At 38.9% G+C, this 22,082-nt stretch overlaps 1 protein-coding gene across 4 annotated transcripts in view; it reads left to right on the forward strand.

The window, feature by feature from the left end:
- Positions 1–22,082, forward strand: part of npas1 (neuronal PAS domain protein 1) — a 68,794-nt gene that overhangs the window by 25,094 nt on the left and 21,618 nt on the right. For all 4 annotated transcript variants that reach the window (XM_038298589.1, XM_038298591.1, XM_038298588.1 and 1 more), the window contains exons 4-5: positions 18,248–18,315; positions 20,471–20,560. In XM_038298589.1, coding sequence (XP_038154517.1) covers positions 18,248–18,315; positions 20,471–20,560 — 158 coding nt within the window. The remainder of the gene's footprint in view (positions 1–18,247; positions 18,316–20,470; positions 20,561–22,082) is intronic.

Consider the following 22,082-nt stretch of genomic DNA (forward strand, 5'->3'; position numbering starts at 1 on the left):
ACTGAGGGATTAATGTTTTTTTGTTCCAAATGTGCAATATAGCCTTTATAAAAAAAACAAAAGCATGTGTTAAGAGAGCTCCATTATCTATATTCAAAGTGACTTGGACTGAAATACCACTAACTAGTTTGCAAATGTCATCTGGAGGCATGTCCTTTGGTCTGATGGAACTAAAATCAAAGTTCTTGGCCATAACGGCAAATATGGGGATGGAGCAATTAATGAAATAGATTATTCCAGGAGGAAAGAGTCTTATGTGACAATAGAAGCTGCAACTCACATTTCAGGTTCATGGGCACCTACATCAGTAGAGACCTGACCTGGAAAACCATTTCCAACCATTTCCAACCTGCAGAAGGCAAAGCAAAGACTCCTTCCTGATGATTCCCAGGAAGAACACCAGGGAACTGAACTCTTGGTGTCCTTGTTGAGCCATGGCCTTTCACTGTGGGTCCCCAGCTGCACTGTAACATAGAGGAAGACATTTCAGAGGGTCGTAAACACAGAGATTGATGGGATGCCCTCTTTTTTTACCTTTCAAGCAAGATGAATTGTCGTGAGATTTGTAAATTCACAAACTCATGAATATACATCTTACCAGGAGCCAGCAGATGCGTTAGCTTTCATACAGAAATATTTTGGACCAATGAGATGCAGTGATGTGTGTGATCTCAACACCTCAACCAGAGGTGGAAGACTGTAGCAAAACAAACATGGCTGCGTTCCTTCCTACTGGATTTGCTAAGAGTTTGATTTATCAGTTGACACCGTGAAACAAATCAAGAATGTGTTACGTCTCAGCTGCTGCTACTACTGCTGTGATTGGCTAAAAACTCTACATGGGAGCCAGGTACCCAATCACCTCGAGTAATTGTACTGAATGTCCCTCCCTTTATGAACATGTTCTATGGGTGGCTTCCCACATTGATACTGTGTGGAATTCAAATTGAACTACATCAATCTGGCTTCTGCCAGGTTACCATCTTCCATCTCTGGAGGAAATCTACATGGGAGCCCAAAGCTTCAACAGGGACCCCTACCACCCCAACCATCACCTCTTCAAGCTCCTGCCATCAGAGAGGCATTTAAATCAAGAACTGACAGACAAAAAAAACTTTCCACCAAAAGGTGTTGTTGCCCTAAACAATGCAATCTGACCCAAACCCTGATCATCATTTATTTATTTATTATTCCTTCACCTTCCAGTTGTTTCTGTGTTATATGCTTATATATTATAATTATGATTAATAATGCCCTTGAAAGTTGCCTTTTCTTAATATGGTTTTACTTTTTTGAACAACAATAAAATGAATATATATTCTCATAATGTGGATAATGTCCACTCATATTTTAAGAATATTTACAGAATGACTTAGAAACAACAAATTCAAGGTTTTGGATGCTGAGCTCAAAGCTTTATTCTGTGTCACACTGAAATTTGACCCCATTACAGTTTTGTTAGGTGAAATGGGACAAAATTGAAGGAAACTAATGTGAGAAGTTTAAACCCAAAGAAATTTAAACCAAATCAAATAAATTTAAGGTAATTCTGCCAAATATCAAGCTTGACTGAAAAAGCAAAAGCGAAATCTCTTTCTCAAATTCTTTATATATATATATATATATATATATATATATATATATATATATATATATATATATATATATATATATATATATGTATATATATATGAATGCAATACCAAGTGACTGCAACATCAGGAAAAAAAAAACATGCAAAATATCATAACTGACCTAAAATAGAAAAAAAAAACACTAGCACATAAGGCTTGAAATCCTCTCATAATTACTTGCAGTTCTAGTTAATAATTTATCTGATAAGACACTTAATTGTATATTGTTTGGAAAAATGACATCTGCTTGTTCTTATAACTGCACTGAAATCGCTTTTTATTTTTGGTTTACCAGATTTAAATTTATTGAATCACATCAAAACTGAATTTTATGTAGAGTCTAAGCAAAGCTTTTAGTCTTGTAAACTTACATAAGATGTAAAGCAGTTCCATAATTTTAATGAGCTGTAGAACATTTTATTAGTTAGATCTTGGGTTGAATATAAATGTTCATAATTGCATGATTTTAAGTAGTTTAGTGAGTGTGTATGATGAAATATTTCAACGTTTGTTTGAAACCTTTAATTAAAAAGATAAAAAATTCTTCAGAGAAATCAAACTTATGCTTTAGGCTACATAGATATATCTGCAGGGACACGTCTAATTGAGATGCTTCCCAGGAAAATTAAAAGAAAATAATTTCGACTTTTAGGAGTTATCTTTCCCCTTCACTTCAACCACATACCTTTTATTTTTACATAAATAAAAAAAGTTTTTATTTTATTTACATAAATAAAAAAAAACTCTTCCTCACCCATCATGGGCGATCTTGGCCCTTTTTTTCCTCCAAGCTCGGGTCATCTACCAGAGGCCTGGGAGCTTGAGAGTTCTGCGCAGTGTCATTGATGTGCCTAGAACTGCACTCTTCTGGACCGAGATGTGTGTGATGTATTTCCAGGGATCTGCTGTAACCACTCTTCAAGTTTAGGGGGCACTGCCCCGAGTGCCCCAATGACCACGAGTACCACTGATGCCTTGACCTTCCAGCTTTTCTCCACCTCTTCTCTGAGCCCCTGGTATTTCTCTAGTTTTTCATATTCTTTTTTCCTGACATTGCAGCCACTTGGTATTGCATATATACCAATATATATATATATATATATATATATATATATATATATATATATATATATATATACAGGTGCTGGTCATAAAATTAGAATATCATGAAAAAGTAGATTGATTTCAGTAATTCCATTTAAAAAGTGAAACTTGTATATTATATTCATACATTACATACAAACTCATATATTTCAGATGTTTATTTTGTTTAATTTTGATGATTACAAATGACAACAAATGAAAATCTCAAATTCATCATATCAGAAAATTAGAATATTGTGAAAAGGTTCAAAATTGATGGCCCCTGGTGCCACACTCTAATCAGCTAATTAACTCAAACCACCTGCAAAAGCCTTTAAATGGTCTTTCAGTCTAGTTCTATAGGCTACACAATCATGGGGAAGACTGCTGACTTGACAGTTGTCCAAAAGACGACCATCGACACCTTGCACAAGGAGGGCAAGACACAAAAGGTCATCGCTAAAGAGGCTGGCTGTTCACAGAGCTCAGTGTCCAAGCACATTAATAGAGAGGCGAAGGGAAGGAAAAGATGTGGTCGAAAAAAGTGTACAAGCAAGAGAGATAACCGCACCCTGTAGAGGATTGTGAAACAAAACCCATTCAAAAATGTGGGGGAGATTCACAAAGAGTGGACTGCAGCTGGAGTGAGTGCTTCAAGAACCACCACACACAGACGTATGAAAGACATGGGTTTCTGCTGTCGCATTCCTTGTGTCAAGCCACTCTTGAACCACAGACAGCGTCAGAAGCGTCTTGCCTGGGCTAAAGAGAAACAGGACTGGACTGCTGGTGAGTGGTCCAAAGTCATGTTCTCTGATGAAAGTAAATTTTGCATTTCCTTTGGAAATCAAGGTCCCAGAGTCTGGAGGAAAAGAAGAGAGGCACTTCATCCACGTTGCTTGAAGTCCAGTGTAAAGTTTCCACAGTCAGTGATGGTTTGGGGTGCCATGTCATCTGCTGGTGTTGGTCCATTGTGTTTTCTGAGGTCCAGGGTCAACGCAGCCACATACCAGGAAGTTTTAGAGCACTTCATGCTTCCTGCAGCTGACCAACTTTTTGGAGATGCAGATATCATTTTCCAACAGGACTTGGCACCTGCACACAGTGCCAAAGCTACCAGTACCTGGTTGAAGGACCATGGTATCCCTTTTCTTAATTGGCCAGCAAACTCTCCTGACCTTAACCCCATAGAAAATCTATGGGGTATTGTGAAGAAGAAGATGCAATACACCAGACCCAACAATTCAGAAGAGCTAAAAGCCACTATTAGAGCAACCTGGGCTATCATAACACCTGAGCAGTGCCACAGACTGATCGACTCCATGCCACGCCGCATTGCTGCAGTAATACAGGCCAAAGGAGGCCCAACTAAATACTGAGTGCTGTACATGCTCATACTTTTCATGTTCATACTTTTCAGTTGGCCAACATTTCTATAAATCCTTTGTTTTTATTGGTCTTCAGTAATATTCTAATTTTCTGATATGATGAATTTGAGATTTTCATTTGTTGTCATTTGTAATCATCAAAATTAAACAAAATAAACATCTGAAATATATGAGTTTGTATGTAATGTATGAATATAATATACAAGTTTCACTTTTTAAATGGAATTACTGAAATCAATCTACTTTTTCATGATATTCTAATTTTATGACCAGCACCTGTATATATATATATATATATATATAATGTTTTCTCACCTTTCGTGGGGGGGTGGTATGTGTCATCCTCAAGCTCGGGTCCTTCTACCAGAGGCCTGGGAGTTTGAGGGTTCTGCGCAGTATCTTAGCTGTTCCTAGGACTGCACTCTTCTGGACAGAGACCTCTGATGTTTTACCTGGAATCTGCTGTAGCCACTCTCCCAGTTTGGGGGTCAGAGCCGCCAGTGCTCCAATTACCACTGGCACCACTGCTGCTCTTACTTTCCACATCTTTTCTAGCTCCTCTTTCAGCCCTTAGTATTTCTCAAGCTTCTCGTGTTCTTTCTTCTTGAGGTTGCTGTCGCTTGGGATTGCCACATCTATCACTACTGCCTTCTTTTGCTGTTTGTCGATCAACACGATGTCTGGTTGGTTAGCCATCACCAACCAGACATCGTGTGGTTGGTGATGGCTATACATACATATATATATATATGTGTGTGTGTGTATGTATACCTTGACTTTGTTGTCCCTAAGTCAGTTATAAAAAAAGGTGTAAACAGTTCACCTTCACCTTTATGGTGGTTGGTAATTAATTTGCCTTAGCTAAGCAAATAACTCTCACTCTTTAGTATGGTTGTTAACTCATAATTATATTATTACAAAAATATACAAAAATCAAAATGCCTTACTAAAAACAGATTTGAGGCAATCCAAGTCATCTAAATGAGACAAATGAAATCGATGTAACAATATAACTTTTTACAAAATTATACTTTGTAGTTGTTTGAATAATATTTCTATAAATGTATGTATCATTAGTAATAAATTAATAGCATGTATTAGCTTATATAGGCTAGTCTATAGAGGGAGATCTTGGTGAAAACCATTGTCTTTTAAAAAAACTCCAGAGTGAAGCACAGGTTTCCACAGTTTGCTCATCTTAAATGAGGCAGAAAAAGAAAACAACAGAGCAGCCGCTAGAGAATCCCCTGGTCTTTACAAGGTACAGTACAGTGACAACTTACTGGCAGCAACAGGACTGGCTCAAGTGCTTTACTGTCTCCACCAGTGAGGTCAAACACACCTCTCTGCTCCCAACACTGATGACATTGACTTTCATACTGCCTCCTCTTGCTCCCCTCTTCGTCTCCACCACCTTCCCTCCGTCTCCCCCCAGCCTCTTCAAGATGTCCCTGTGTCTGCCTCCCCTCTAATTCACAGTGTTTAAAGCAGCCGGGGCTTTTAAGGGAAGTTAATTGCACTCAAATTATGTTCGACCGCAAACGGAGCGAGGGAGTGATTGAGAAGGGACCGAGAGATAGAAGAGAAGGAGGGAGGTATGGATGCCGAAGTGAGAAGATAATTGTGCCATAGAAAGACGCCACGATTAGGGTCACTTTCTCTCCCTCGCTCTGTCAGGCAGTCTGAAACGTCATTTGGGTTGTGGTAAACAACGGGGAATGTGATCAGAACGACATAGCAGGAACTTAAGGGACAAAGATGGAAAGAAAGAAAACAGAGAAATACCGAAACAGCAGATCAGTGTTTGCTGTTATGCTTGGTTCCAAAGGAAACTTTTTATCCGGGTTATAAAGGCTTACAATGCAGTAGAAGGGAAGAAAATGTGCATACATGTGTTCAGGTTAGTCTTGTGTGCCTTTTGATGAGCAGGTGCTGCTGGTCCACGTGGACTAGAATGGGACTAAATTATGTATTAGACAGCGATCTAATGAAAATCCTTCAATTTTTTTTAATTCACTCATTCAAATCGTTTTTACTTGGGCAGCGCTGGGAAGACCCCGAAAATTGACCTGCGATTCAGACTATAATTAACGAGTGCAATCGCACCCCGACCCTTTCTGTCTCCTATTCCCACAATGAAATTAAACCTCAGAGCAGGGTCCTGTGGAGCTAATGAAAGGGGAGTGTGACAGAACGATCAAAGATCTCAGCTGCACTCGCAGGGCTACGTCCAAGTCTGCACAAAAAAGGTGTTCCCTGTGCATTCACATACACAGAAGAAAAGGTTTATAAAAGAAAAACCTCTTGAAAGGATATTTATTATGAGTTAACTTCTTATTTCAGTGCTGGGTTCTTCAGTTACTAACCAGTTTTGTTGCGCCGTTTCTCTCTCTGCAGGAACCTTTTTTAGTTTAATCAGGTAGTTGCAGTAGTTTCTTCCCCCCTCTGTGCTTACATTACAGGATCCAGGGCTAAATCAGACATCAGAGTGTAGAAAACTCACCTGAAAACAGCCCTATTAGGGAGATAGGAGTTTTTTAGATTGAGCTTAAATGAAAGGGGTAGCTTTGTTGCAGGAGAATACCAACCTTTGTCATTGGTTTAATGTACCCAGAAATTTTTTTCAATCTCATACTTTTCTATGATTCATATTTCCTGCAAAAACTTGTCCATAATATTTTTTCTCCTTTATTTATGTAGCTAAATCTTACCAAGACACAAGTTCTCATTTTCAACAGCAATTCTTTTTTGTAATTTCTATAGTAAGTAGCATCAGTTTGACTCTGGCTGGAGGAAAGCCTCTCGCCATTAAAACCCTCCAGCTAATTCCAAGGAATCTCAAGGTGCTCCTGGGCCTAAAGGGATTTACCATTTCACCGTTCAGCTGTGGGTCTGCCCTGACGACTCTTTATGTTAGAGTTAGGTGCCCAGGAGAAATCCTGATCGGATGCCTGGAGCCTCAAATTACTCCCTTTACTTTGAAAAAAGAAAAAGATGGTTCAATTCTGAGCTCCGTCTCAATGGTTGTGATCTTCATCCTATTTGTAATGCTGAGCGTAACCACCTATGAATACAGCTTTCTTTAGCTATTAATATAACCCTCTTCTTCTCTCCACCAGTGAGGGCCAATAAGAACATAGTTTGACCTGTAAACCCGTAGTCATATGTAGTGGATTCTGAACAGGTGCCTTTGCCATATTTAAAGTACCAATTAATAATAATAAAAACTTTTAACATTTCATTTAATTGAAAAAAATGTTTTTTTTTTGGTCTTATTAAGTAATATCTGAAATGTCATGTTTTCATAATGGCCATTTTCATTAAGCAGAAAAGGAAATAAAGCCTTGAAAGCATCAAGCTGGGTAATGAATCTACATTTGTGTATCTTTGCAAAAATACTATGGATAAATGAATCATGACTAGAGGCTTCAACAGACCTGTTCAGTACGACTATTACAGACAACCTGTAAAAACATTATACTGGTAAAATCAGACTTTTCAGTTTGAGCACATTTTTGCTTCCAGACAGTGGTACAGAATCCTAACATAACATTTTATATCCTAAATAGTACCTGTATTTCTCTTACTCTTAAGATTAATTACTCTTTCTTTATTATTTGAGCACAGCGCCACATTACAATTAATTGTTATTGAAAAGACCCTATGAAGGGAGACTGTGATGCATGCAATTTAATTCTGATTGTTAAAGTGCTATAGACAATTTGCATGTTAGTGACTGTGTCCAGCTATCACAGTCTTAGTGAAATTAGTAAAGATAATAAAGCTAAATATAACAATGCTGTCTGTGCTGTTTAGGCAACAAAAAAGACTGTTTGTTTTTTTTTTTTAGAGAAGTTACAAGCGGCCCTTTTATTGGCTTGCAAATCTTTTGCTTAGTTGCCTCCTGCATTTGAGATTCGGACATTTTTAGTGCAGGCGGGCGAGTCAGAGGACATGTATGGGCCTTTAATGGTCTGTGTTAAGTTGAACCAATATCTTTGATAAATGATGGTTAATGCACAAACATTAAAAGGCAACAACCTACAGTATGCAGGTGTGTGTCACAGCAGCTGACTTGCTTTGCTGGTTGGAAATAGTGAAGCTTATTTATCCAGTTCTGCTTATTCCTGATGTGTTATCAGGGACATCATTTTAGAGCCATATTTGGTTTGAGTTCCCAAGGTTGAAATAATAGCATGTACTATATCAAAGTTCTAAAGAAATAACAAAAGTCAATGAAACATCCGTTAGAATGGGTCTGTGTAGAACGACTCATGTAGAGTTCAAGGGTTATTTTCCAAAATCTTGGTTGCACCAAAAAACCAAGACTTGAAGCTTTATAGTCAGAGGTGGGTAGAGTACCAAAAAATTGTACTTAAGTAAAAGTTTTTTACTCAAGTATAAGTAAAAACTTACCTTCAAAGAAATTACTCAAGTAAGAGTAAATAAGTATTTTGGTAAAAAGGCTACTAAAGTACCGACTAACTGATTTACTTTCTACCCATTATCATAACAACTGATTTAATATGTCTGAGTTATAAACGCTCCAAAATCGGTAGTTACAGTATGTAGAATAAACTACACCGAACCTCCAAATTACACTGCAGACTCAGCAGATGGAAAATAACATTTAAATAATAAGCCCTGAGTCCAAAAATAGGAAAGTGTTTTTCTCAATGGTGCAAATTTGTTTAGAACAAGCTTTTTTTCATTAAATAAAGTCAATGACGTCAGATGGAGTAGCCAAAAATTTTACTCAAGTAGAGTAGGGATACGTTATCGGATTTTAACTCAAGGAATAGTAAAAAGCATAAATCTGTAAAGTTACTACAAGTACATTTTTCTTTCAGAAAATTACTGAAGTAAATGTACCTGATTAAATGTAACTAGTTACTACCCACCTCTGTTAATATTACATTTAATTTTTCTTCATCAATCTATAATGATTTGATATTTTAGTTGAAGGTAAAAAAAATCTTGTTCTATTAATACTTTAGCTGGCTGAAAAAAGTAAGTGAAAACAACCCTACATATCTTTGTCCTGACTTGGATAAGACATATGGATTAATAAATACTCTGAGTTTCTCTGTATTAGATTAGAATATAATCCTTTTAGAGAAAATAAGCTGTTGGCCATTTTACATGTTCTCATCTTTGTACCTGACGTTTTGGAAAAAAAAAAAAAAGGGGATGTGTCTTTCCTCAGTGCATAGTGCTCTACATCACTGCCCCCCACACTGTGTGAGAACAAGGGGCAGTGTCAGTGAGAGGCATGTCGGCAGTATGGGAAGCAGACAGGGAGCTGTGGTGACAATGATCCTGTTCACTCTCTAATTACAAAACAGCAAGGAGCTGGTGGTGGGTTTCTGCAGGCTCAAACCCACCACAATGACAGAACAGTCGGGGAACTTACATTGAGATTGTGGGCTCCTTAAATTGTCTGGATGTTCACCTGAAAAATAAAATGGAGTGGAGTCACAATAGTGATACTATTTACAGGCAGGGGGAGGCAGGCTCTACATGTAAAGATAAAAAAGGGCTCTTTAGAAGACACTGTAGGGGCATCGGTCAGTTTTATAGAGTGGCATGTTGGAGCAGCAGCTTATCATCAGCTGGGCCATCGGTTTCTTAAGACCCAGTGCAGTTGGTGTGAGACAGAAGGATGCGGACAAAGATGCCATCACTATTGTACAATGTCTCTTACCCCATGCACGAAGCTGCTGCAGATCTCCTTCAGTGGTAGACCACTGCACCCTTGGTACACTAAGAACTTTTCTCACTTCCATTAGCTGCTTTTTTTTTTTTGCCTTATTTGTAAATAGTATTCTATTGTGTTTTATGCACCAATACAGATCCAAGTGTTTTTTTTGGTTTTTTAAAACACCCTAACCAATTGTACTTTTTTTTTATATTTGACCCCTCTCTCCAGTCCCATATTCTTATATTTTGTTTTTATATGCTTCCTTAAGGATCCACATAATTCCAGTTGTCTGTGATTTTGCTGCAGGTACATCTGATTTTCCAAACTGGAACAATAAAGACTATTTCTATTATTCTCTATTATATTATATTCTGTCCTAGTCTTACAAGAAAGATGAAAATGTAATGATTACGGCTAAAACAATTAATCAGATTAAACGCGATTAATCGATTATTGAAATAATCGTTAACTCATTTAGTAATCGATTAATCGTTAACTGGAATACAGACTCTAAAACATGCCTTTAGCTGACAGAGCAACCCACTTAAAGCAGTAGTTATAGCAGATTGTAAAAAATATAAATATTTTACATTTAAGATAGAAAAAAAGGTCCATCAGTTTGCTCTATTCAGAACTCTTTCAAGTGGAAGAGTTTCAGTTTCCTCTGGTTGAATTTCGTAAAAAATCTTCTTCAAGGAACCTTTGGCTTATAAATTGATTAATTTAAAAATAATTGACAGATTAATCGATTTGCTAAATTATCATTAGCGCAGCACTTGTAATAATACAGTGCATGAAAGCAAGATTGTTTTTTTATGACTTAATACAATTTTGGAATGAAATGACAATGAATTAATAGTGAATATCCTTAAACTATAGCAGATATTTTTGACAACATTTGAAAGAATACATAAATAATCCAACAGATCCCCAGTGGTTCACACTAGCACTACAGAAGGATCTTTGTTCTGGAGGTGAGATACCAACACTGCACTCCACACATGTGTGCAACAACACACACACCAGGTCCAGTGTTTTGGTTTCCTGGCCAGCCCTTTTGTGCCGTGGCAGTCTGTAATAAATGGTCCTCTGTGTATTTGTCTGCAAGCGCTAGTGTGTGTATGGGTGTGACTCATCTGTCAGCCTTGCCGGCCTCTTGTCACATCCAGCATTTCCTTCTCCCCGCTGATGCTACTCAGCACAACTGATCACCCACCATCACCTTCACCCCTCCAGGGATCTGTGGCCTCAAAGTCAACACACTCACACATTCCAAGTATTTTATACACTCTAACTTAGATCAAGGAGTGTGCCTGTGTGATGCATTGTTCCAGTCTATTCTTGTTTAGTCATGATGGGGGTTGTTTCCTTCAGACGTTCCAGCACTGCAGCTCCAGAACTGTCCAGAGGGGACCCTGAAAGGCAGGAAAGAGGTTTCCATGGGCTCCCCTATCAACCCCCTCCTCCTTCTCTGTCCAGGCAGCAACTGACTAGGCTGAGGGGTCCCAACACCCAGACCCCCCTTTCACAGGCCTGAATGGACTTGCCTTATTTATATTCACACTCTGTCACACAGAGGGGACCCCAATCTCACAATGCCACAGTGGCTTTGTCCAGCAACTCTGTATTTATGTGTGTGAGAGAGTTTGTTTGTGTGTTTTTTGGTTGGGGGGGGGGGCTATTTGTGTTGCTTAATCGCATTGCAGATCATAATGTGTGTAGTACCGTGTGTGTGTGTGTGTTTTGTGGCAAATCTGTGTTTTTTTATGTGTTCTGAGTCTCCCTCTGTGTTTAGTTGTAACCCAGAGCAGTGCTTTCATTTTCCTGTCATAACGCTTATTGATTTCCCTCAGCCTTGCAGCAACACCCCCCAAAACACACACATATCTGATGATCCTTAAAATCCTGCACACACACAAACTCATACCCACACACACCCACAGTTTGTCTCTGCTACATAGGAGATGTTGTGTTCTAAAGCATCCCTTTTGGAGCGAGATTAGTTTTAACATATGGTCCCCGCCATGTGAAGACATGAGTGTGTGTTTACCTCCTCACAGGCGCTCGCGCAGATGCTCTTTTGGTCACACATTCTTTCTGACATAAAACAATAAAGATGCCTGATTGCTGAATTAATCTTCAACGTCACCGTAGTCTGCCCCGTCACCATGTTTGCTTTGGAGAAAGTGATCGCTCTTACCTCCTTTAGTGTTTTCTCATTTTCCCTCCCCTCTTACTGCTCTTCTCGCACCTATCCTCACCACCCCTCCTCCTCCTTCTCCACCTAACCACCTCCAACTCTATTTGTATTGTAATTACCTTGGTAAACAGCACCACTTTGGCATTGAAGCAGCTCTGATAGCTTGTGTTTGGGATGCATTAAGAGTTGTGATGCAGACACTATATATATGTATGTGTGTGGGGGTGTCTGTGTGTGTGTTTGGCAGTGATATGTGACTTGCATAGCACTACCACTTCACGGTTGATTCTTCTCTTATCAGATGTAAATCATTTAAAATTTGCATGCTATATATGACAGTCATCTGTAAGGGGATTCTTTAATACTCAAATGTAATTTTTTGTTGCAGGGGTTCAAATTTGCAACTTTTCTTGCTTTTACAAAATGCATAAGGCATTTCCTTTTAAACTTCTCTGAAATTTAATGGTTTCATGTGTGTGATGACAGAACAGAAATGACGAATAATGGATAAAAAGAAAATTAACTTTCCAGATACCCCCAAAATGGACAAATGCAATAAAGTAATTATAACAATTCTCAGTTGAGAATTATATTCAAGATATTTAATTAGGAAAATGCATTTAAGCAGAGTTCTAATTTCTGTTGTTTTACGGATATTTTAACAGTGTATGAAATTGTTGTTTTGTAGCAGAATCCTCTCATTTTAACATCATAACAAATGTTTGATCGTGATGGGTAATGGATCCCTGGCAAAAGAGATGAGATCAAAGAGCCTGTTTTTTTATTATAAGTGCACAAGGTCATCTGAAGGTGTGGTGGTGTAACATTATAAAAATTTGAAATCATATAACATTCTTAATTCAAAATCATAAAACGTTACTCCCATCACTCTCTTCTCTGTGTAATAAAAAAAGCAATCTTTTTATCTTTAGCATCACATTTTAAAATACTTTTTTGACAACAATACATATTTTAAGAGAGTTTTAAGACAAGAATGTATTCACCTATTCTTGTCATGCCTTCAAAAACTTATTTTATTTATGATACATTTATATCACATTTAAGCATCTGTAGATGAAGTCACCCTGCCTTTGAATGCTGCCCAATTCTCTTAGCACCGGTCCTACATATTTCCTCCTGCTGGAGGTGGAACCACTGCGTGATGACTTTATGTCAATCCTTTTTGGCTGGGTCCAGCTGGTTCCTGTGAGAAGGAACCCAATGACAAGGTGCTTACTGACAAACCTCAACCACAGGTGTGGCTGCAGGGTGATATCCCAGTTCCACTGAACCAAACAATGCCACATGCATCAATTTGCTAGTCATCAAAACAGCTTTTTTAACCTGTCTTTGTCTGACCTATTACCCAAAGCCTGTTTGCCTTGGGAGATCCTACAACGGGCATTTAAGCCCCCAGCAACATAAGCCACATTTACACTACCCTCTGAAAACTGATCCGTGCCAAGCTTGAATCAGTTAACCGCACCGAGCTTGGTTCCTGACAACCATTCGCACACCACGCGAGCACGGTTCCTCGCCTCCTAGTGATTATCTATCATACTACTGCTCTTTAGAGGTAAATAAGCAAATCAAATAAGCATAACATTCAGAAAATTAGCTTAGAGTCAAGCAAAGAAGTAGCCTCGTGAGACCATCCTGATCTTGCCAGCTTTCAAGGTTTCACTCGCAAATCAGTCTGGACACTGTCCGTTAAAGAAAATTTGGAGCCGTTCACCAAACGAACGTCCAATCAGCGTTGGCTTTGAGGCGGGTTGAGGTGTGACGCAATGAGAAGCACGACCGTTCAGTCTAAAGAACATGGCGTCTTCAGCCGATGAAACTAGCGTTAGCGTGGCTATCGAGCAAATGTTATCGGTATTACAGAGTATTTCTTCACTGAAAGAAGAGCAAAACACTGCTCTGGAGGCTTTTCTCAAAGGAAAATATGTTTTTGCTCTTCTCCCGACTGGTTTCGGCAAGAGTTTGATCTATCAATTGGCTTGTACCTGGCTTGTGGTTGTGTTTTCGTCGTCACTCTGTTAGTAAATCATATGCTTCGTTGATCTGATTGGTTTATTTGGCCCGTCTATCACCAACATAGGCCAATCAGATAACCAGTATTTTCGCCCCTTCCCAAAATTACTTCAACGGAAGGTTGAAGGTGGAGTCAGGTTAGCAAAGAAGGTGGCCTTTGGTGAATTTACGTGACATAGTCGGCTTTTGGGAAGTGGATACAACAAACGATACACTTTTATTTGTCGTATGTAGTTTGTTTGTTTGTTGTCATCTGAGAACCAAGCCAGAACTGAACCGTGCCAAGCCTTATTGAAGAACTAGTACAATGTAAGCGTGGTTCGGTTGTGTCTGGTGTGGTCCAGTTCAGTTGTGCCCGCCATTTACACTCAACAATTATCATGGTTACCGTTCTCTGATCGATCTTGTCACGGTTTCAAAAGGGTACTGTAAATAGGGCTAAAGTCTATGGGACCATGCAAGTTTAAAGGAGGGGGAACCGCCACCTTAACGACTGAAATCTGATTTATACTCAGAAACCAGGTCGTGGTATGTGCGTTGCAGTGAATGCAAATGTGCCCCCTGCCGCAGACACTCTGCTGCACCTCTCCAAAATTGTAGGTGACCACAGAAGGTGCAGCAGATAGGAGGCCTCTGATTGGTCAAATCTACATCCGCTCTACACTATGCTTATTTCCTGTTTGATAACTTACAGGCTTGTTTTGTTTGTATGACCGCCATTGTGGAAAATGACTCATGAAGTTGGACCAGGGAGAAGAGTGAGGTGGGCGAGAACTCTGGAACCCTTTTTCCACCTGGATCCGTGCTCTTTTTCGCCCTCATGTCCCTCCGTTGTCGAACAACTTGCCTCCACTTCCCACTGCCTCGGCCGTATCTAGACCCACAGCTAGTTCGTATTGACGCTCTTGCGTTGTTTCGTGGAATAACATAGCGCAGACCACGTTTCAAAATTGGGCATAAATCAAAAATATCTGCGACAAGCTCACTGCGACACACTGCTGCAGGAGTATAACCAGCCTTTAAGAGGCGAATGGAGTGGGAGATCGATAGATGTATTTGTGCAGCTGCTGCTATAGTGTGGAACCCACAATATTCTTTGCAGTGTAGAGAGCTGAGCAAAAAATCAAACCTTTACTAGTTTGTCTACGTTCTTACCCTAATCCAAAGAACAAGACTCCAGATGCAAGTGGCGGAAAGGAGCTTCCACCGCACAGCTGACTTGGCGAAATTTACCTGAGATAGGGGGAGGAGCCTGGTCAATCTGGAGAGGCTCGGACTAGATAAGATCTACATCTTTATTCCAGGACGCCCCCTAGACACCTCCCTTAAAAGGTGTTTCAGCCACGTCGCACTAGGAGGGATGACTAAGGACATGACAGAGGGACTTTCAGCTGTCTCTCAGCTGGTCATGGACAACCCTGTTGGGTTTCCCCTGCAGAGCTGCAGGAGGTGTCTGAGGAGAGGGAAGTCTGGAAGTCTCTGCTAAAGACTGTTGCCTCCATCACCCAGTATCGGGTAAAGCAGAAGATGACAAGTATGTTGATGTGTGTATCATATACCCCTTTCCCACTGGCCGAAACATGTGTTTAATTACAGGAATAATTGGCTTTTAGTGGCAGTGGGTACAGCACACTGATGTAAGCCTACCCGGATCAAACGACTCGGCAAGCGACATACATTAAAATCACCTCTGTGCTGATCGGCATGCTGTGGGAACACCAGACCGGGGTTGATCCGCTAAATTACGTGAAGCCATTGAACGCAACCTCTTTACTAGTGGGAAGGAGGCTATAGATCATAGTGTACGCTTAATTATGTACACTGATTCAGTTGCTTGTTAACAGAATCAGCCACATGCAACTCAATATACTAAGCATAATGGAGAAGATGAATTGTAAAAGCTCAGGTGACAATGAGAGATATGCATATAAGCACATATACATAAAACACTACAGGGTCCAATTAAGACAGTCCTGAATTTAGTAGGGGTCCAATCATTAGTAACAAGGCTTTATCTAAAAAGTGCTTGGTCTGAGTATGCTTTGTGTATTGTGTTGAAGGGTTTGACATTTACACTGTGCTATTGCATCTGGAGGGTGCCAGCTACTATGTGCCATGACTGCAGGATCTTTTTATCTTAATTGGCAAATGGTTGACTGACTGTTTTGGGATATACAGTAAATGCTCTAACACAGTCTATGAGTGCCCCTGAGTGGCCAAATAATCTCTGGTAAAATAGCAGGTGGACTTAAATTCAATCGTTCTTTTCTAGTCATAGCGGCTGCTTAACATTTTGCACTAACACTTTCAACCAGTTACACCGTCAAGCATGCAAATCCAATCAAACACCAGCACGCACATTAACGGGTACCTCAGACCTTCAAGTGCCTTGGTTAAATCCACCTGTGGCAGAAGGAAGCTGGAATTGAAAATGCAGCTCTCAGATACTACTACTCTAGAGAGCAAGATGGCTCTTATAAAGCTCACATCTTTTGTTATGGACTTACTTTTAGAATTCCTCTGATTATGTTTTATTATATTTGACATAATTTCAAGTGCACCGTCCAAAGTAAATAATTTTGGAAGTCTCGAGAGATTTAAACTCTAAGTTTAAAGTGTTGCAGCCTGGAGCCTGTTTGGGCTTCGATCAAACCAGTTTGCAAACACCTTTCCTTTGCATGCTTATACACTTTCTTAATGAAACACACACTGTTTAATGTTTTATCATGACCCCGATGAAGGCAACAAGCTGAAATGCTTCGGTCAGCAAACTGTTGTTTTTCAGTGCCTCAATTGCTTCTGGAGTCACCTGAGAAGATGGCTACTCTACCTATTAACACACAATCACCAATTAGCTAAAATAATCGGAACCTTTTTGCATGATGTACCACTTTAAGCATTAAGCATGCCGACATGAGTGAATCTTTTCAGTGCAACAAAAGTGTCTGCATATACTGTAGCAGATTTCTTTATGATGCGGCCATTGCGCCAACATTTTTTCTTAAGTACATTATATAGCAGTGGTAACCATTTATGTCAGAGATCTCTATGTTGAGTGTTTGAACTGTGACATTCACAGAATTGCTTTACATTTCCAAATTCTTTCTGGAAGTTTGATTTGCCAAATCTTACATCATGTATACTGCAGTATCACATGTCCTCAAAGGTCATACTAAAATGTTATTTACTTAAAGTGTGTATCTTCATATGCCTCAAAGAGCAATGCAGATATACTAGAATGTGAACGTAAACTCTGTAACTGACCATACATGGGATGAGTCTTTATGTTTGATCAATTGTGCACCTTCCTCTATATTTATGACCTTTCAACAATCCCTTCAGAAAGTTTGAGTTTCTGCTTGCGAATTCAAAGGTTTCTGGGTTATGTTTGAAGATTTAGAGCTGTTATAATTAACTCCATTTTTTAAAGTGTGAAAATATCTCATATATGTCACAAACATTGTATGGTATAACCTATGTTAGAGAGATGTTTAAACTTACACAACACACAGGGTTTTGTTTCTGTTACTTACAGTCGTGACTTTGGTAACCTGACAATAATTTGTAAATGACTGTGATTTTCTAGTTTACCTCTAAACTTAAAGAGAGCATGAAGAATTCATATCTAACTCCAGACTTTGAGGTAAATATATCCCAGCTTTACACTCTTTGAAGACTGTAGACCTCATATTATTTATTTTGTGTTCCCGGGATCAAAACCAAACAGGGTGAAACGATTTGATAGTTTGGAGGCTTTCAGACTGTGGGACAAACACTTGAGTGCAGCTGCAGCTGTCAGCTCATTAAATTCAGCACTCCAAACATCCCTATTTATTTTCCTATAAAATTGCTGCTCTATAGAAGTTCATATTAATGACAATTCAAACAGTATAAAAGTGATAATCTAACAGGATTTATCACTCATTGTCATTTAAAGCTTGATTTTGTTTTGTTCTTTATTCAGTAATGATGGGATATATTTTACCTTCTACAGCTGGACATCAGAAAATTATTAATGATTGGTTTCAGATTAAAAGAAAAAGTTTTCTACCATCCTGTATTTTCTTCCTTTTTTTACTTTAAGATTATTACATTTCAGAGAGATTATTAATATTAGTTAACAGATGTGCTTTTTTTTTTGTCGAATGTCACAACGACCATAGATGTTTTCCAATTTTTGAAAATGTTTTGCCTTTTTCTTTTGCAGTGAGACGATCATCTCATTCTCTGGCCACTGATATGTTCGAGCAGCACCTTGGGGCTCATCTCCTGCAGGTAAAAACCAAAGCCTCTAAATCCTTTAGTTTTTATGTTATTATAATGTCATGGCACATGAAATATATAAAACAAAAATCCTTGATGTGTCCATATATTTCCAAATATTTCATTAACATTCCCTAAGATGCCCTGTTTAATTTACTTACTTAATACACGTTTAATTAAGTTTTTTTTATTTAAAAGGCAAAATATCTCTTGTTTTTCAAGTGAAAGAAAAATGGCAAATGCATGGTTACAAATACTAATCTAAAATGGTTTTCATGCATTTGGCATTCATTACTTTGATATCCCCCTACATAAAATCCAATTGAATTGATTCCTTAATAAAAAGTGTGGAGCTGTGTGTGATTTTATGTTAGTATAAATCGAGAGGCCCTTTAATGAAGCAACAACAAGCCCCATGAAGATAGAGGAACACACCACATGGGTTCTGCAGCGTTTTAAAGCTGGGTTAGGTTGTAAAACAACATCTCAGTCTTTGAACATCAGACAACACTTCAATTAATCATCTGAAAATACAGCACTGATCCAAACCTAGTAATAGATAGCAAAAGGCTTTCATTATAGAAGCAGCGGGTCTTATTATTCAATCTTTCTGAGCTTGAACTGTTTTAGTAACTCTGAAGGTGTCTAACGGATTTACCATTGCGATGGACCAGCATCATGCTCTGGGAAAGCATTTCATCTGAAAGCACAGGAAAATGGTGAGATTGCGAGATAAATGGAACTAAAAACAAGACCAGGGGTATAAAAGATGCAAGAAACACTTGTAATTTTCACGCCTACTAACAAAAATCTTCCCCTTTAAAATTATGAATTACTTTGTGTTGGTTTATCAGGGAAATTCCCACTAAAGTCCATGCAGATTTATGGCTTTAATGTGACAAAATGTGGAAAAAACCCACAAGGCACGGTTTAGATGGCAGATTTCAATGCGTTCCTCAATTTTATATTTCCAGGCAGCCTCCCAAGTGAATTTGTATACACAGACGCAAACATCTGATAAAGCTCAGGCGCTCGGACACTGTTGTTGTCTGCCTCTCCTTTGGATCGACTGATGAATGGAGCCTGAGGGGCATTCTGGGGCAGGGGGAGTTGCAGGAGTGATGAAATGCAGAATGTACAAAGACTCGGAGGAAGTGCAAAGAAGATCGTCCTGCAGCTTTTGCTTTGGACCTGGAGGTGGGAATAAGTAGGAACAGATAAAGGGCTGATATTGGGAATTTAGAAGTGAGGAGGCAGTGTTAAAACAAAAAAAAGCATCACATGTGTTTCCCCTCCTCTGGCATTTTAAAGAGGTGGCTGAGGCTTAGGGAACGGCGCTGATAGGAATCAAATTAACGCTCAAGAAAAACTGTATGATTTTTTTCCCCCTATTTCCTCCTCCCAGCCGTCCTCCCTCCCGTAATAGCTTGATAATTGCACTTTAGTTCTCCGACAGTCAGACGGCTGGTTTCTCCTCGCTGCGACACATGACGCCCCACACCCCGGACAGTCATTTGCATACTGGATGTGTCAGTTGTGCATAAATTACCCGTGCCACTTTAAGCGCCTGGGCCGCCAAAACAAGCAATCTTTTTTTCATTTGTTTTTTTTCAACTCCAAGTGGCCCAGGCCTGTCGTATGCATCTGTGAGGCTACATCGACTCATTCCTGGACGCCTGTTATGACCATTAATATTATTCTCTGCAGAAGTAACCTCTAATGGCTGGCTGTATACCTTTCACTTCTTATTAGAATCACAGTAGCCTGTAATGACTCTGGTTCTGTCTGTGTCTGCTTTAGGATTACTAGGTGTGTGTGTTTGTGGCTGAAGATCAAGGATGAACCTTTGCCTCTGACTTTATTAGAGCTGATTTAACAGCCCTGGTGTATAAACTCCGTATCTCTGTGTGAAATGTGTTTATACGTGTGGTTGTGTGTGTTTGATAAAGCAGCGGATGCTCACAGCTGCTGTGTGTAGCTGCGTAGGGTGTGTGCGTTAGTGTGTGCACTTGTGCATTGAGAGAAGAGGCCGAAGGGTGATGTGCTGTTTGTTCTTTAGCTCATTGCAATTTGTTCGATACATGCTAATTGCTCTAATTTGTCTGTCTTGTTTCTGTTTACCTTTGTGTGTGTTTGTGTGGATGGATGGGTGTGTGTGTGTGCGCAGTCTCTAGATGGCTTTGTTTTCGTGGTCAGTCAAGAAGGACGCTTCCTCTACATCTCAGAGACAGTTTCCATCTATCTGGGGCTCTCGCAGGTAAGGTTACCTCGTCCTCCTCACTCTCTTAAACACATATGATTATAAAGAAACAACGTATTACCTAGTAGAACCCTATTTCTTTGAATACTTCCTGCCACAAATGGTGATTTATTGTTTTATATTAAGAGCAGAGGCTCTGTCACACTGTCTTAAGCTGAGCAGTTGTTGTGAAATAGTATTACTATTTTAAAACAATATAAAGAAAAGGAAAAAAAGTGATGCATTGATCTACTGAAGATTACCCGGCAATCATTTTCCTTTTTCTAATAGTTAAAAATATTTTATTGCAATTATGGTTTCAAATAACATAAATGTTTTTACATTGTCTCATGTTGTAAACTTTACATGAACAGTTTAAAGGGTTTTGAGCCTGTAGTCAAATGAAAAGGTGAAGTAACTGTGTTCCAAACACTAGATGGTGCAGTTTTTCCATTTAGTAATCTGCACAGACTATTTGGTCTGTAACAACTCTGCTGTATTTTTGGGCAAAAAAATGATAATCATACTTTATTACTGCCCCGTTATGCCTTTATGCCCCCCCCCCCAAACTGGCAAACTCCAGTGTTTGAGAGTCGCTATCTTACAGGAACCTCAATACACAAGTGAAAATCAACCAGATTTGGTTCCTTTGGTCAAATCATCATTAGATGGCATTGTCTGAGTCCAATAAGAAAGGAAAAACAAAAACACTTGTAATGTGTCAAATCTTGTTCCAAATCAAAATATGCTGCTGTTCTGAAAAACCTGCTAAAACCTGTGTTGCACAGGTAAACGGAGAAAGATATAAGCTACCTTATAATGTTGGCTTATGCCAAAACTATAACAAAGATTGTTGCAGAGAGTACTTTTTGAAAAGAGATTATCTTGAGTATTTAAATAAGTAAAAGTGTAATCAGTTCATCATTCAGAGTATTTTTCTAGGATTAGATGAAATTGTGAGAGAAAACATACAGTCTAATAGACACTGCTCGTTTTGAACATTGTTTTTCCAGATAACATTTCTTTGTCACCATTTTGGATTAAATTGTATTATTTAGCTTATATATATGGCAGCCGGAGGAGATTAAAAACAAAAAAGGGCGGTTTATTATTAAATCTAAACTTGGAAATATGTTGCAAGTGGTTTTTCCCTTCACAATGTCACTTTTGCTGTAATGGCCCCTTTTAGAAAGATAATTGCTCTTCTGTAATGTAGACCCTTACCTTTACACAGAGATGTTCAAAAGGCTGCGGATATTTCCTAACCCACCATGTTTCCCACTTGAGAGATGTCGAAAGCTTGAAGGATAAAACAGACCAACATTGGTTTAATACGCTGAGCTGATAAAAGTCTTTCTCATTCGAATAACGAATTATCATCAAGCATGTTTTGATCATCTCCTAGAACACTAGTTTTTCTTTTCTTTTTAATATGCTTTCTGTGACAACACTTAACTTATAATGGAAGCAGCTTGCAATGTGTTTTCCTCACTTAACTACTGATAGTGAGTTTCCGCACATTAGAGTGTTGCACTTTGGG

This window comes from Cyprinodon tularosa, unplaced genomic scaffold, assembly GCF_016077235.1.
Source record: "Cyprinodon tularosa strain WSP-4 unplaced genomic scaffold, ASM1607723v1 ctg41, whole genome shotgun sequence".
Lineage (NCBI taxonomy): Eukaryota > Metazoa > Chordata > Actinopteri > Cyprinodontiformes > Cyprinodontidae > Cyprinodon > Cyprinodon tularosa.